Source organism: Centrocercus urophasianus, unplaced genomic scaffold (assembly GCF_019232065.1).
Source record: "Centrocercus urophasianus isolate 14NV4802_14NV808 unplaced genomic scaffold, USGS_Curo_1.0 seq_10, whole genome shotgun sequence".
NCBI lineage: Eukaryota > Metazoa > Chordata > Aves > Galliformes > Phasianidae > Centrocercus > Centrocercus urophasianus.
The window spans coordinates 934072-951664 of record NW_024884142.1 but is presented as its reverse complement, the minus strand read 5'-3'; the positions used below and the strand labels follow the sequence as shown (position 1 = coordinate 951664).

Below are 17593 nucleotides of genomic sequence, written 5' to 3'. Positions count from 1 at the left end.
TAGCTTGAACAGTGGCTTTAATTCATCAGTTCTTTTGGATTAGTCTTAATGTAAAACCAAATGTTAGAGAAATACACATGCTTGATTGTAAAACACAGTTATTCTTATCTGAAAGGTTCATGTAACTTCAAAGTAGCAGTACACTACTCCTGTGTTTACAACAGAAATTAAATGAAAAGATTACAAAGTGTTTATGTAAAATGGAATTTAAAAGGAGAAAATAACAGTGTTTAGGTAGGTAAGGTTGTTTTGCTTATTGTCAGAAGATTAGGTTTTTGGAAAGGAGCTTAATATTTCAACATTGATTCATTCCTGCTACCAGTGTTTTAAGAGATCAGGTAGGTTGATTCTCTCTTGGCTATACAGTGTGCTTTCCAACTCTTTCCAGCTTTGGTAGACTTCAGTGTGTTTGTAGTCTGAAGTGCTGCAAGAAATTGAATGATCTTAATTACAGAATCATGGAATGGCCTGGGCTGATCATCCAGTTCCAACCCCCTGCTGTGTGCAGGGACAGCAACCAGCAGACCAGGCTGCCCAGAGCCACAACCAGCTTGGCCCTGAATGCCTCCAGGGATGGAGCATCTATAACCTCTTTGGGCAACCTGTTCCAGTGCTGGGAACAGAATTGGGAGCAGATATCTCAGAAGTCAGGATTAGTGCAGTCAGCACCATTTAATATTAGACTAGAAAGTACTTTCAGGAAATTTAAAAAAAAAAAAAAAAAAAAAAAAAAAAGAGCAAGAAACTGTGATTGGGTAACACTTCCTAACTGAGAGAAAATGCTTGGAGTGAATACAGAGCTGTTTTAAAGCTAATTGGTTTTGGTCAATTTGTAAGACTAATGAGGCTGTCCAGATACTACGGGCAGCTCATCTGTTGCTCAGTGCTGTAGACACCTATTGTGCTTTGGCCAGGGAGAGGAAATATTTTATCTAGTTTTTCCTTTGTGAATAAGTACGTAAATGTAGCTAAGAAAGATTTCACATATTTTGGATATAATGTCTGAAGTGAAAGAGAAGAACCTATGTGTTGAGTTTGAGCTAAGCATTCTGATGTTAAAAATATTCCAACTTGCATCTAGCTTAGAATTTGTTCCAAAAATACCATGTTGGGATAAGGCACTGAGCAGTTCAGCATCCACCCTTAGCCCTTAAGGACACTTTGGGGTCTAAATGCTTTTAAGTGAAACCTAGTAATTTATTAGCTGGATTGATGAGCTGAGTGCAATGGGATGGAGTTCAGCAAGACCAAGTGCTGGATACTGCATTTTGGTTGCAAAAACTCCATGCATTGCTACAGGCTTGGAGCAGAGTGGCTGGCAAGCTGTAAGGAGAAGGTTGTGGAGGTATTAACTGACAGACAACTGACTGTAAGCCAGCAGCGTGCCCAGGTGGTGAAGAAGGCCAACGGCATCAACGGTAGCAGAAATAGTGTAGTTAGCAGGATCAGGGAGCTGGTGATCCCACTGTACTGCACTGGTCACAGGAACGGACCGATGGTTGGATCTCATTGGTCTTTCCAACCTTAATGATTCAATGAACTTGTGGTAAAGCCAGGGTTTCGACTTTCTGCTAAAACCAACTGTAGTGTTGTGATAGAATGACTTTTTAAAATTCTTCCTTCTTTCAGAATTTTCCTACGTGGTTGTGATGGTCCTTATTACCGAGTGAGCATAGCAGATAATGAACCGCAGCAGCAGCTCTATCTGAAGGGGAAATGCTGCATGCGTAGCTTAGCCACCGCCTTTACGAGATGCTTGTTGGTGTGTTTAAACCCTCTTTGACAAACAGGAAAAGAACTCATCGTTGAAAATGCACTTCTTGCTACGGACTCACTCGCTGAGGGAAGTGCTGTCGGTGGTGAACTTGTACTGCCTAAATTAAGGCAGCAGCCGTCGTGCTTCGCAGTCTTGCAACAGGTCCGAGCGCTCCGTGGCCGAGGAGTTGCTGCCCGCTCCTCAGGCGCGGGGCTCTGAGGGGAGCGGCGGGGCGGGCTCGGGTTCAGGCTCCCTTTGCCGCGGGCGCTCCCGCTGTCCAGCGGCTTCGGGTAGAATAAAGCCTCAGTGTCACCTCTCGGGGCAGAGCGAGGGCGCGTGTGAGGGCACGGCAGGCCGGAAAGGTACCCGCAGCCCTCGCGGGAAATGCCTCCCCCCGAGCACGGAGAGCAGAGATAGCACCTTCGGCTCCTCACGAGCGCTGCGGGCGGGAAGGGGGAGGGCATCGCCCGCGCTGTCCCTCTCCTTCCTTCCGCCCCGGGCACGCAGGTGTCGGACAGGGCTGTGCTGTCCGCAGTACCATGGCGGGGGCTGCGAGGGACAGCCCGGAGCGGGAGGAGGAGAAGGTAAGCGGCTCCCGAGTGGGGGTAGGTGACTGCCGGGTCCCCAGGCGCCGAGAGGTGGTCTGCAGCTTTCCGTCCTCGGCGAGAAGGGAGTGTGCGCGTCGGAGGGGCTGTGAGAGAGCTGAAAGAAGGAATTCTTCAGCTCTTCGATCTCTCCTTCTCTGTCATCGAGATCGATGTACCTCTGATGCTTTCCCTCGAATAGAAGACAACCCTTGCTGTCCCGTTTGGCGGCTGGAGAAAGCACATTCACGCCCTGCGGCTGTCCTTCCGTCTAGGCACATGTGTCTGTAGCAGGAGAGAGCTGCGAGGGCGCTGAGCTCCTCAGGCAGCCGCTCCCCATCGGTGCTGCAGGTGTGAGGCGGTTCCAGCGCTGCCATCCATCCCCGGTGCTCGTGGGGCCAGCAGTGAGGAGCGGTGGAAGGGTGCGTGCAGCCGCCTGCGTGCCTTTGGGGCATCGGGTAAACCTGGATGCTTTGTAACAGTCTGAGGTACAGCCAAACCATGGGGTTCGTCAGCGTTGGATGCTTTGGGGCGTGTGCAGTTCTGGTGTGAATTTAGGGGTTTACAAAGCAAGGGTGTGTGTGTGTGTGTGTGTGTGTGTGTGTTGGGGTGGGGGGTTCACAGAAGAAATTAGAACATTTTGAACAAAGATAAAGCACCTTTGGCTCGCACAGCCTCTTGGCTCTATGCTGCTGGCAGCTTGAAGAGTACCCCAGAAACCTCTGCTGCATCCAGCCTTGGTGTGCCCTTCCCAGTCATCTGCAGTTGAGCCCCATTCCTGCTATTTCCTCTGCTCAAGAATGGGCTGATCACAGACTGCTTTGGGCTGGAAGGGACCTTGAAGATCATCCATTTCCAACCCCTTTCACAGGTAGGGTTGCCACTAAATCAGGCACTGGATCAGGTTATGATGTCTCTAACAAACCAAAGAGAGCATTCAAGACAGCTAACATGAGAGATTAGGGATCCCACCTGTCACAGTGGCACTCCTGCTTTTAAGAGGACGTTGTATGGTCACTTACAGAACAGCAGCTTTGACTATTACAACTACATTGAGAGAAAAGCTGACTCAAAAGCTTCTCCTCGTTAGCTGCATTGTCACTGTTTCTCAGATAAAGCTGCATTTATCTGGGGCTTCCAGGTTTTGCCTTCTCTTCTCGTTACTCTTAAATTACATGTTGCCTTGGTTCTGGACAGAACAGATAAAGAATAGCTTAGGACCAAATGCCTGCAGCAGACCTTTGTGCCTTTAATGTTTCTGAAATATCTTCACGCCATTGCAAAGTGTTTTCAGTGTGGTTAAGACTTTCTTTTTTTCCTAAAGTAAATAAGATGAACTGTTATGCTATTCAATTCCCATTCTGTTGGGGAACAGAAAATGTAAAGCACTGAATTTGGTTTTACTCACAGAAGACTTGAAAATAAAGGAGATACAGTGCATTATTTATTCTGCAACAATATATTTAACTCTATTTAAAGAGCAATATCAAATTTCTCACCTATTACACTGTCTTGGTTTACCTTGAAACAGAGTGAACTTGGATATGACTGGAGCATCTACAAGTACAACATTTTCAAGTTAATCTGAAAATAGAAAATAACATATCTTAATATCACTTTCCTTTCTCTTACCTCCTACCCCATCCTCTCACCTTCCTTCCAAAACTCATAGAAACAATTGGGTGTTTATGTAATTTGTATTCAGCTGCATTCTCACAGCAGAATGTCGAGTACAATCTCTTTGTATTTTTCCCCTTGATTACTGCTCACACATTCAGCTCTCTGTTTTCTGGAGTACTTTAAGCTTACAAACAAACTTACACAGGTGGAAAAGCTTTCACCAGCTTTCCCAGAAATCAGACAGCCTCTGCTGCTCGAGGTAGCAATGCAGCAGGGACTTCGGTCATCAGAGTAACAGAGAAAACCTCCCTCAGCTGTTCACAGCCAGGCTGCTGGTTGCTATCACTGCACAGGTGCCATTTCAATGTTCTCATCCTTTGGGATGAGAGGTAAGGAACTTAAGCTGCACCAGGGGAATGTTAGGTTGGGTGTTAGGAAACATTTCTTCTCCAGAAGAGCAGAGCTGCAGTGCTGCACAGCTGCCCAGGGAGGTGGTGGGGTCCCCAAACCTGGAGGTGTTCCAGAACCGTGGGGATGTGGCAATGAGGGACACAGTGGGCAGTGGGCACAGTGGGCTGGGTTGGGGTTGGACTGTTTGAGGTCTTTTCCAACCTGAATGATTCTGTGATTATCAAGACAATTTCTGGCATCATGCAATCCCAACGAAGGCTGGGGAGGCTCACTCACCCAGATCCTGTCAGCTTTTCTAGTTTTAACTGTTGGCCCCAGAAGTTAGAAGGAACAGTTTCACTCCACAGGTGCAGAGACTTGCTTTCATTCCTACCAGTGCCTCAAAAATATTGAGGCAGAAAACATAATGATTACAGTAAAACTTAAACAGGAGTTTGAGTAACTGGTTGATTATTTACAGTAGGGGGGACCAGGCAGCAAGTTTAAAATGAACCAAGTTCCCTCCACACTACGTGTGATTCGTGTGTAGATCTTCTGTAGTGTGTGTAGGTTGCTCCGAAAATAATACCTCCTATTTATTTCCATGGAAACGACAACAGATACAAGGAGCACAGTATTTTGATAGATCAAATTCTCAGCTACAAAACACTATTTTTCAATATAGTCACCACCATTTGCATTTTCACCAGCCATGAACAATCTGCACCAGTGGAAATGCTTCACCCACCATCTTGCTGAGCTGATATCCACTCTTTGGTCTCCAGACATCCAGGAAGCATTGATTAATGTCAGTGGGTGTCATTTTTTCCACACGTGTGGAACTGAAGTCCACACCTTTGCTTCATGCACACTTCCACATCAGGCCCTATTCTGTCAGTCTGCTCCACTGCTGCCATCACCAATGTGGAGTAGAAGTGAGGTCTGCTGTGGTGTCACCAATTTGCAGTAGTGTCCTGATACTGTTTGCTTGACTTAGGCACAATAATGGGATGCCACCTCTAACAGAAGTGGTGTACGTGTGACTAAGCCAGTAATGAGAGCTGTGATTAGCCTGAGACTTTTTGCTCTTTCTCTATAGATGCAGAAGAAGGGAAATGTCCTGACACTGTGCTCACTTGCTCACACCCACACAGATAGAACAGTTCAAAGGAGAACAATCAGATGATGAGAGGCTCCATCTGGAAGTCTAAAACTGATCAAAACTCTATGATATAGTGAAGGTGATGGCACTAAGTACATTTTATAGCATTCAGAATCAAGGCAATGCATCCAAATATTATCATCATTTGGGATCTCATTACCATATCTCTATTATTATCTTGATCTAATGAAAGAATTTAGGGCTTGTGTATTCAGTTCACAGACATAGCAGAGGCAAGATTAACACGGCTGCTCTCCTGGTTTCTCTTGACAGAAGTCTTTAAGACAGAAGTCTTTAATATGTGTGAAACTTCTCAACACTTGAGTTGGATGTGCTGTCCCTACGAAGGGAATACAGGATTAATAGAGCCACTGGCTTCTGATACTTTGAGTTTTACATAATTAAATTAATTCTGAGATATTTTTAAAAGCTTTCTGGTATTTTTTTTACTAGTGGAAAGCACGGCATTCTTCATTAGAATTTCTATTAGACTGTACATATTTTGTCTTTTAATTAAGAATTTTAAAGCTTCTTTTCAACTTTTATCATACCTTTATTGGTCAGTTTGATTAAAGAATATTCTTGGATGCATGTGGTACTTTTCAAACACATCAAAATGCAGCTGAAGGAGCACAGTTTCTCTGTTATGTCAATTTTCATTGTTTAAAAAAAAAAAGATGATACAGAGTCAAGTTTTTTTCTGCAATAGCCTCACCAGGAACCTGTGGCAAATTGAGGAAGGATTGGGACACAAATCTTTGGAATGTATTCAGTCTACCTTTAACTGTAGAAATTTTCCACCTCTTTGAATGTCATCTAATGATTACAGTAAGAAAACACATATCAGTTATCGTGGTCTGAAAGGTTCGTACAGGAAATTATTTTAAAAGGAAAAAAAAAAAAGGAAAGATCGTGGTGTTTTTAACATTTGAATTGAGCACTCTGGTCCACATCCGTTTTGGTTCTTCTTGCTTGTTAACGGGTTCCTTTTTAATAGCTTATGAGAAGCAGGTAGGCAAACCTATGGCATTGTAGGAAAACCATGGTTTGTTTTTAGATGCTGAATTAAGAAGCAAAACTATTTAAAAAAAAAAAACAAAACAAAAAAAAGAATGAGCATTCCAATGATTGTAGGGGTTTAGGGCACGCGGCTTTGTTAATGGAATACCTGTGAAGCAAATACATGATTTTGGTGCTAGCCTCAGACTTCAACATTCGATTTCTGTAGTTTTTCTGTGTGTACCTTGGTTTTCTCATCAGTTTCTGTTTGTTCTTGCACAGGAACACGGCATGTCAGTTTGCAGCAAGTTATGCTATGCCATAGGAGGTGCCCCGAATCAAGTGGCAGGGAGCGCAGCTTCCTTCTTCCTGCAGATCTACCTGCTGGATATAGCTCATGTAAGTAGCATAGGAGACCCTTACAAACTGTAGGTTTACCTCAGCTCTGATGTCATTTACAGTGTGCCTAGAACTATGGAGGGTAAATCAGCCAATAATGCTTTTGAATTTTCTTCTTAGCCTTGCCTTTAGCTGTTCAGCATACTGGAAGCTGAATAAACTTCTTTGGAAACATTTCTTTATTTTCACTAGTTTCCTTTCTGCCTTGAAGTGGCCAACATTTTTATGATTATTAATTATTCTTTGTAAATAAAACTGAGTGATCCTTCCTGAAGGTTCCCTGCTGCCAGTTTGTGCAGAAGCAGACCTGGTGAAACAAAGCAGTAGGAGTCATCCCATTCATATGACTTTCAGCTGCTCCAGCTAGATTCTGGGACAGCAGGGAAGCAAAGAAAATGATTCTATAAGCATTTTTTTAATTGTTTTGAATGGTCTTGTATGGCTCCGTGGTAACGAGGTGAGATAGATGATGTTTCATAGTGTAAAAGAAAAGACTTTTAAGGAGATGAGGCCAAATTGCAAGGGCTGTGAGAAAGCTGTGGCTTAAACTGTCATAGATTTCAGCATAAATGCCAAAGCTTATGCTTAATGGTTTTCCTATACAGGTCTAATATCAGAAGCTGAGGTTATAAAGGAAAAACTAAATTCTGTAAGTTACTCAGTACAATTGGCCACAGAATGAGATAGGCATGAAAAACTGAGATCCCAAATGTCTGGTTAAGGCTGAATTCACAGGATTTGGAAAGTGGGGCAGATTTGGACAGCAGTGTCAAAGATGTCAAGTGTATGCTGTGGAGTCTGAGGACAGCTGAATGTGGGAGATGCAGCAGCAGGTGGGAGCAGCTCTGACCTCTCTTGATTTTTACTTACATCAAGGATGGCAGTATAAGTCATTGGAGATGATGAAGCAGGAACTGGGTGAGAAAAACACGAATATGATTTTCCCAGCATGCTTATAAATACTGGAATTTACCCATCCTCTGCAGAAACTGGAAATTCTAGAAGCTGGGGAAAACTTTTGTTTATTTGTATTTGTGTACAGTGTTCAGGAAGCTGGGGTCCCATTCTCCAATCTCTGAATACCACCTAAAAACAACATAATTATTTCTGTTAACAAGCTTCTACTGAAAACCAATAATTTTGCTTAACATTTGTAATTATTCTTTTATTACCTCATTAAGAGCCTGAATTATTAAAATCTGATGGTTTAGTTTGTTCTATGAAGTAATTCTTCATAGAACTTTTTCAAGACTAGATCAAGACCTTCCTAAGTCTTTTTTTCCATGTATTTCCAGGGGAAAATATGTCACTTTATAGGCAATAACTGAATTTAAATCTTACCTACTTCCTGGGAGACTGTGCATAAAACTTCATATGTAATCTGGGCCCCCTTCTGAGAAAATTACATTTGTAGTTACTTTCTGTAGCTTACATTTTTTTCCAATTCCATTCCATGTTCCTCCTAAATTACCTGTATAAACTACAGGTTTGTAACTGCAAACCACATGAAATCCTTGAGCTAAATTACTAGAAAACACTAAAACCTCCCATATTAGGATATTGGACTTTATTTCTTTTGAGATGGATGAATAGAACAAGGGGAAATGGCTTCAGGCTTAAAGAGGGTAGAACTAGGTTGGACTTAAGGAAAAGCTCTTTTATAGTTAGGGTGGTGAGGCACCAGATTGCCCAGAGATGTGATGGATGACCCTTTCATTCAGACTTTCAAGGCCAGGCTGGAGCAGGGCCTGGGCAACCTGTCCTAGCTGTGGTGTTGCAGGGGAGTTTGACTAGGTGGACTTCAGAGGTCCCTTCCAACTCTAAGGATTCTATGATTCTATGAATTTAGCATGTTTTTTCTTGTTCTGTGTTACCACTGAGAAGCTGCTGATGTTAGTGCTGACAGAGAGTGTTTAAGTTTAGGGACTAAGAAAATGCAGGTAAGGGATGCATAAGACCCTTGAGAGGATGAAAACAGGGACACCGTGGTAAGACTCAACTCTCCCTATGAGAGATTTCAATTTTCATCAAGGCTTTCTTCCACCTCTTTTTATTTAGTACCTACTTCCTTTCTGTCTATTCCCTTTATCTAAACAAAGCACCAATGAAAAATTCACCTACTTTGATACTTTCTGGCTGTACATCATCAGTGCAGTATTTCAACCACTGTATCTTTCTGACTCATTGCTCTTTTGTTCTTTTGGACACCCTGGGTGTAAGAGGGCACAAGTAGCTGAGCTGGCCATCAGCAAGCTGCTGTGGCACCCAGCCCAGCATCAGACAGTGCAGCAATGGGATACTTGGAGTGCCACTGCCATAACTTGCTAGAACACCAGTCTCAATCCTCCCTAGTTCTTAAGCTTTCTAGGGTGAGCTATGTGTCTTGGAGCTGGCGGTGTGAGGAAGATTGGCTATTCCTGCAATTCCAGCTAATCTGGACTAAAATCTAACAAGTGTGGTTATGGAAATGCATAACATCTGTCTTTACCAAAGTCACTCAGAATTGTTTCTTTTTGTCACTTCTGAGGAAATACCTGCAGCAAGTTCTTAGAGCAGGGAACCAGCTGGAAGTTGTGTGACAGTGCCTGGGAAAGAACAGCAAGCTCAGCAGATAAGCAGGGAATGCTAACTCAAGCTTGGTGTTGCATTAGCTGCATTCACCAGGCTTTCTTCTGAGTTAAAGAACTTCTGACATGAAGGAGCATATAGGTTTTAGTGGCATGAACTAGACATTTCAAGGAGAAATTACGTTTTTTTATCCACTCTGTGATATGAATTCCTAAGGTCTCTACAGATGCAATAGAAAAATCAATTAATTGCCCAGGCTAAACTGTAATTCTATACATGCACTTAATTATGGTCAAACTTCAAACTTGGCTATTTTATTCACATAAAATGCATAAACAGTTTTCAAGTGAGGTTTGTTGGATGTGCGCTGGTAACTTTGAGCAGATGTGCATTATGCAGTTCAGTGCTGAGTGCATAGAATCTGCTGTGCTGCAGCCTCTTCCAAGCCACACTCCACCAGTTGGCAACCTTGTTGGTAGTCTCAGGAGTTGAAAAAGCCCAGATGCATGCAGACATTTATCTCTGCTTATATCTGCTTCAGATCAAGGTAGTGATTTAGAAATGTATGAGGGGTAAGTTACAGAGATGCTCTGTCAGATTTAATATCTAAACCAAGGAATTTGGTTTCCTGTTGGACTCATTTTCCTCATTCTGAACACATCTATAATCTCACCTTCCTTGTGTTTTTCCTCTGTAATCCCATTTTACATGGTGCCTTGTCTCAGTGTTTTGGGTTTTTTGCTATTGGAAACCAGTAGGGTAACCAGTAGGAATTTCTGTGACAGCAACGGGCACGTTTTGTAAATGAACTAACATTACTCTTTAAAACACCAAGGTTCTTTCTGGAAAGTTGCTTTATGCTGTTTCATTGTACTGTGGAACAATAGCTCGTGTTTAGAGTCCTGTGTTTGTATTTTCAGATTACTCCATTTCATGCCTCTTTGGTGCTGTTTATTGGCAAAGCCTCAGGAGCTGTTACTGATCCCGTTGCTGGCTTTTTTATCAGCAAAAGTAGATGGACAAAAATTGGTCGGCTCATGCCTTGGTAAGCAGAAATCTGTACGTGTATTTATACACATATATAAATATTTTGTGTATGTGTGTTTTAAGGCTATACAGTCATCTCATTGAGTTATTTTTTTCCTCGCCTGTTTCCCAGACAACTGTATTATTTCTACATGTATAAAAGCAAAAAGAGAAATTCTCATGTCATCTATTTCCCTTCAACTTGTTCATCCATGGAAAACAACGAAAAGATTTTCTGCAACTGGAGAAACAAACAGATAAAGCCAAGGCACTGCACTGTTAACAAAAGTGGAACCTCATGTGTAAAACCTTCTTGGCGACTGAATTTTCATCCCTGGCTAAATTCCATTTAGTTTGGCTTCACTCCTTCAAAAAGCTGGAGCAAGTTTCTAGTTGTGTCCTAGCCTGCCATCACTTCTCACATCAGCTTTCCAGGAGTTCCCTTAGCTTTAATTGGCTAGGCCTTCCAAATCAGTAAAGGATATGTGCATACGTGTGGCGCAGATGTGACACCATGGCACTGAAGGGCCCAGCAGCTAGCAGTGTCTGACACTGTCTCATTCTTCCTAACAGCAGTCATTCTGGTTCTGCTCCTTTTACGTCCCATGATCAAAATAGCTAACTAAAAAATCACAATGACTTTTAAAGAGGAATTAGGTGCTCTAGGATTTGATCAGCACTTGTGAGGGGGCAAAGGGATGTTTCACTGTGACATGCTTATCCCTTGTATGCATTCTGGCTACTATTGTCCAGCAGAATCTGCACAACAAGTTGCACTGGTCCACGTGCTGCCCATGCACTAGCAGAATCAGTACTCATCTGGGAAGGAACTTGACAGGTGTGAAGCAAAAAATTGGAAATGAGTGGTTTGTGGTAGAGGAACCTAAGCTCATCCACTACAGTGGACATTTAGAAATCATGGAGTCATTTGTTAATTTCAAATTTTACTTTAGAAGTCAAGGAGAGACTAAGTAGTTTGCGAAACTGCTTAGTCTTTAATCACTGCTCTGTCTCATTCATTGTGAATATTGGCACATATTTTGAATTAACTATGAATTTTGAATTAATATAATCCCCAAACTTGATTTGCAACTAAAATCTAAGAGTAAAAATGTGGTATTCTAGGCAAAAAACAAACAAACACTGAAATGTCAAGGAAAATGAGCTCTTTTTTCTTTTTTTTAACTGGTGGTCCTCTTGTGTCACACTACTTTAGAGCTACAGAAAATTGCAGCAGCTTACATCTGACAAATGGCACCTTTATAATAATTACCACTAGATGTATTCTGATGCGTTATTTTCCCACTTCTCTGAGAATAATGTAAATAAGTATGTTTGGTGTTAGGATATCAGTGTCGGGATAACTCCCATCAAGCATGAACTTACAGCTCTTGATGCAATAAACAGACTGCTGTACAGTTTGCACTTAGAGGAAGAGTGCTTGGCCCACCTGCAACAAGCACTCATCAAGGAGCTGCATTCCCCTCTACTCAACTCTTGTGAGGCCCCATCTGCAGTACTGCGACCAGACCTGGGGCTCTGAGCACAGGAAGGACGTGGAGCTCTTGGGTCCAGAGGAGAGCCACTAAGATGATCAGAGGGCTGGAGCACCTCTCCTGTGAGGGAAAGGAAACTGGGCTTGTTTAGCTTGGAGAAGAGAAGGCTCCGGGGAGACATCATTGGCCTTCCAATATTTGAAAGGAGCGTATAAACAGGAAGGGGAATGGCTGTTTATGAGGATGGATAGTGATAGGACAAGGGAGATGGTTTTAAACTGAGATGGGTGGTTTAGGGTGGATTTTAGGAGGAAGTTTTTCCCCCAGAGGGTGGTGAGGCACTGGAACAGGTTGCCCAAGGAGGCTGTGGATGCCCCATCCCTGCAGGCATTCAAGGCCAGGCTGGATGTGGCTCTGGGCAGCCTGGGCTGCTGGTTGGTGACCTGCACACAGCAGGGGGTTGGAAGTGGATGAGCACTGTGGGCCTTTGCAACCCACACCATTTTACGGTTCTGTGATTCTATGATTATTTCCAGAAGGGTTTTTTCTATTTGTCTTCTTTGTAATGGCAATCTTTTCATGAGAATTTGGTTCTTCTGCTTTGGCATTCAGATTGTTTTTATGGAAGGAAAAGAATGTGTCTCCTGCTAGTTAAAAAATATTATTAAATGTTCAGAGTGAAGTGATGGAGTTGGTTCAGTCAGAAAAGTTTGCCTACAAAGCACAGACATTAGTAAAGAGGGCAAAAGTTGAAGTATAGTTTAATGCTGTACTTAACCTGGTAGGAAATCATCAGCCATCACTGATCTCTTGTATATAATGTGTTTAAAACACATGAGCAGACACTGACTTAAAATACACAAACCCGGTCAAATATTTTGTCAAAGGAGTTAACAGCAGTAAATCAGCAAGTTCAGTGAGACTCTGAAACCAACTGAAATTAACGAGGGAAGGAAAACGTGGGAAGAATACTGCTATGAGGGGTATTGCTGAGAAACTGCACAAAAAAGGACCATAAAAAAATGTCCTTGTGGTGACTCTGGACAGCAGCCTTAACAGCTCACACCATTATAGAAGAAGGTGGATTCCCTGACGTGTGTGAGGATTTTACATTGTGTTTTCCATTGCTGACCAGCTGGAAACGAGCTGTGGCCTGAGCACTGGAGAGGCAGAGAATAGCAGAACCTGGCACTTTCCTTGCAGAGGTTCAGCACCCAGTGATGCCATCCATCCCCACAGAGCAATGTGGGAAAGTCATTGTTCTACTGAACTGTTGACACGTTGCTCTTTTGTGTGCCATGGTTTCAGTTCACGACTGCAAAATAATCAGCTGACCCCAAATGTCGGCAGCGCTGCTGTGAAGGGATTAATCTGCTTTCTCTTTTGTGTGTTTGGGTATTTTTTACTGGAACTTTGGTCATCTAATTACGTTGTTTAATATGTGGTTTATAAGGCTGTGGGAGAGCTCTGATGCTGCTGCAGCTCGGACTTTTAGGAAGTAATAGCATTTGATAACTTCTTCCATATTATTGAGTTTGAAGTGTTGTTTGCCTGAAACAATCCTTAGACCGAGTGTATTTAATTACTGTTAGGTGTCTGGAATTGAAGTTTCTGCAGTTCTGTTTTTTAAAACAGGCCCCTTTCCTCACCAGATGATGCTCCTTTCGTGTTTTGAGTGACTAGAAATTTTACTGTTGAGTAAAATGGAGCAAATTGTTGTATACCAGGGTAGATACAGACCATAACCGTGAGCTGTCCGTTGTCTTTTATGCTGTTTCCAGCTTTTTTAAGTACATCAACATATTTGCATTTGTTTGAAGTAGCAGTGAAGAGGCCAAGTTCAGAGGAAGGAGTTAAAATTCGAGCAAGGAATCCTTCATAATAAGTAAGCTCACGTAAACATTGCTGAAGTTTGTTATGACATGTGACAAGAGGGCTTAGCTCTCAGTGAGTCTTTTAACAAAGATGTAGTCTGAGGCATGTGCTAAGGCATGGCAGTGCAGTTATGCTTTTGCAGTGCATGTGCAAGGCAATTGTGTCCATTCTGAATAGGATATCAATTGAAGTATAGCATTTCTCCTTCAGATTTGACATTTTATTCCATTTCGTGGAAGTACTTGCATGCATTTTACGTTAATTTGTGCATTTAATGCTTAGAATCACATCTTTATTGTGTTTTGGAAAAACACATAATACAAACTGCACGATATCAACTCTTAGCAGGAAAACATACTATGCTTTGCCATCGTGATGTGGAGATTGTTGGCATGTGTTCCTTTTCTTTGCAGGATGCTGGCATGTACACCCTTCACAATTGTCTCCTACTTTTTCATGTGGTACCTGCCTCCTTTTGTATCAGGAAGGGTTGTGTGGTACTTGACTTTCTACTGCATTTTTCAAGCACTGACCACAGTAAGTAGGTTACAAGTCATGGTCTCAGCAGTAACTTTTTTTTTTCCCTGTCTGTTTCATTGCATTCCAGTTTAGTAAACTGATGTTACCAAACCTTTTCATTATATTTCAACTTCTAGTATCTTTTAAGGCCCAGACAGATGTCTCTTCATCAAGCTCTCTGCTGGTCAGTAGTTCCTGCCCAGCCTTTCTCTGTCAAATGGCTTGGCAATTCAGCCAGACTGCCTCTAGTCACTTTCTCTGGCAGTTGAGGCTAAGGCAGGGATTTAGTGCCAAGGCGTTTGAGAAGATCATAGAATCATAGAATGGCCTGGGTTGAAAAGGACCACAGTGCTCATCTAATTTCAACCCTCCTGATATGTGCAGGGTTACCAACCACCAGACCTGGCTGACCAGAAAGAGGAAAGGAGAAAGGAGAGCATACTTCCCCTGAAGCTCACTTGGGGAAATATGTTGTCAGAAACCATCTCAGCTTTTTGGAAAATTGGTCTGATGGCCTTAGAACTCAGTTCAGTCTTGCATAAATCCACAGAAACATTTAGATTCCTAAATTGCAGTTAGACATCCAGCTTCTGGTAACTTCTGTTGTCAGGGGCAGAATAGGAGGCAAACAGCTTTGTGGCTCTAATTCTGGATGCTTTGTCTCAAGGTGAAAGGCAAAGAGTCCCAAAGCTGAAATCATCATGATATTTATGCCTGGGTAGAAGTGCTTGAGCATATGAATTTTTGCACTATGTTGCAGTATGTACACAGAAGCCATTATTTTAGAAGGTCCCAGAGAACTCCTTCCATGATTCCATGCGCTACATGCAGGAGTTTATCAGCTGGTTCTGGCTTGTAGCAAATATCAAGGTGAAACAAGGTATCTTCAGTGCCATGCAGTGTCTCACAGCAGGCTAAGGCACCTGCATTGCAATGTAGCAGGATGAAACTTGGTTGAATTTCACAGGACAATAGCTTGAAAAAGGAGTTCCTAAACATTTGAAGAATCACACAGTGAAAGAGATATTGAAATATTTGGGAAATTATGCAGTCTTTTGGCTTTAATAAGGTGGAATGCTGTATTGTCTTCATCGCGGCTCTGTTTCCTGCTAGTTAGCTCAAGCTAGAAAAGTGATTCTCCTATTGCAAATAAAACTAGATGCTTTATAGCCTGATTATAAAGGACTTTTTCCCATGGAAACTGGAGGAATACAGCATAAAGGTAAAGCCTCTTGTCTGCTTGTTATTTATTATTTGTATAATGACAGAGACTATTTTTCCTCATATACACTTTACAAACCAGGAAGAAAAGACAGGTCTTTGTGCTAAAAGATGCAGCATTCTAAATAGGGGAATCCCAGTGTTGCATTAAACCGTTTTCCTGGATATCAATGAAACAAAGCATCAACTCTGAAATGCTTTATGTGATGTTCTTTTCTTGCCTAGTTATTCCAAGTACCATATTCTGCTCTCACCATGTTTCTCAGCACAGACCAGAAAGAGAGAGATTCTGCAACAGCGTACCGTGAGTGTGATATGAGTTACTTCATGAGAAGTGGGGCTGTGTTTTATTTAAAATCATTTGCTAGCTATAGGGAATTCCTGATATTCAGTGTCCCTGAACTGGACTTTTCCTTGAGACTTCAATGAAAAATATTTTGTCCTGTAAAGATGACAATTTTTCTATTTAAATAGGAGACATCAATGTTTTACTGTCTCAAACTGTCTGATCAGGTATGAACTCTTTTCAATTTATTGCAAAGCCAGAAGACAAATTAAACTTACCCAAAGCCATGGTAGGGAATAATTATTTTGTTGAAGGATGGTTTGTGGAGGTAAAAAACAAAGGGCTGATCTCCTTCCATGTTTAATTAAAGAAAGCCTCAAAGTATTTTCTTGTTTATTTGTTTTTAGTTTACATTTCTGTGGGTTTATGTGTTTCACATTGTAAATTCAAAATCCCTTCCTCTGAAACCTCCCAATCTCTGAAAAATTTCTCTGCAAAATAGAACCAAGGCAGTCAACCTCACCAAGAAAAAAAAAGGAATACATGTGTGTGTACGTTCACACCAATTAAAATTTCTCTTTTAAATTTTATCTATATCCATTCAACACATTCCAGGTAGTTTGAAGAAAGGTCTTATTGAAATATTACCAGCACTCAGACTGTGTCCATTAAAAGAGTGACAGTTTCCAGACCACATCTCCAGCTCTTAAAAAATCAAAACCAGACAAAGATTTTACTTTGAAGCAAATTGATCAAATCAAGAAAGTGCGAGGAAAATCTTTTCAAGATTTCCTGTGTAGACCATAAATTGTGTGTAAGAACAGTTTCTTCCCTTACTGTTCTCTTCAGCGCTGTTCTCATGCCTTCTTTATTATGTAACTGCTGTCTCTCACGTCTCCCTGCATTAAGCAAGGTAAAGAGAAGAGAGTGCTGAAACATCACATGAAAGATTTTTTCTCTGTCCCAGCCTGTCCTGCAGTGCTGCTTTAGAACACTTTCTGATTTCCTTTTTTGTTACATCTGTTCTTTCTTCGTGGTGAGAACCCTGTTAACAAACAACGTAATTGCTTGATTATATTGAAAACTAAAGCACAGAGGCTCAGTGATACAGCCGTAAGACCTAAAATTTCATGTCAGAAATTCTAAGCGTAGTATTCCTTGAGCAATACCATCCTTCTGCAGCCACATGGAATAGTTGTAGTCAGCATTATCATCACACAGGTAGTAGTCAGAGGATAGACCTAAACAGCAGGAGATTCCAGTTGTGTTTTATTCTTTGGCAGTGGTTCTGTATCCTGAGTCATCTGGCTGAAATTCTAACTAAATCCACATACTTAGTATTTTCTGTTGTCTGAGTTTATGTCTTCAGAGGCTGTTATCCAAATAAATGTGTTTTCCTACATGCTATTCCAATATAATGCCTCACAGGCATTTGAAATTCGTGCTCATAAGTGCTGTTGACCTCCATGGCTGAGAGACATTTATAACATCATTTTACTGTTCAGAAAAGTGTTTCAACTTTCTGATGTACAGCCCTAAGACAATTCAGAGTGGTGCAGTGAGCCATAATTTTGACTTCTCAAATGTTGGTGTTTTTGTGTGTTTTGAAGTAGTATTTGTAGACAAGTTTTCTTGGAATGGTTATCACCACATATGAATCTTTTAACTTTTTTTTACAAGGACTTACTTAAA

The 17593-nt window shown here is 41.8% G+C and overlaps 1 protein-coding gene across 2 annotated transcripts in view; it reads left to right on the top strand.

Moving 5' to 3' along the window:
- Positions 1-2275: 2275 nt before the first annotated feature.
- Positions 2276-17593, top strand: part of MFSD2B (major facilitator superfamily domain containing 2B) — a 34698-nt gene continuing 19380 nt past the window's right edge. Inside the window, exons 1-5 of one of the 2 annotated variants that reach the window (XM_042829295.1) lie at positions 2276-2340; positions 6794-6910; positions 10399-10523; positions 14289-14412; positions 15841-15919. In XM_042829295.1, the coding sequence (XP_042685229.1) occupies positions 2296-2340; positions 6794-6910; positions 10399-10523; positions 14289-14412; positions 15841-15919 (490 nt within the window). In that variant the 5' untranslated portion in view covers positions 2276-2295. Of the gene's footprint in view, positions 2341-2703; positions 2763-6793; positions 6911-10398; positions 10524-14288; positions 14413-15840; positions 15920-17593 lie in introns of those variants that run through there. The other variant, XM_042829293.1, reaches the window with a different exon arrangement.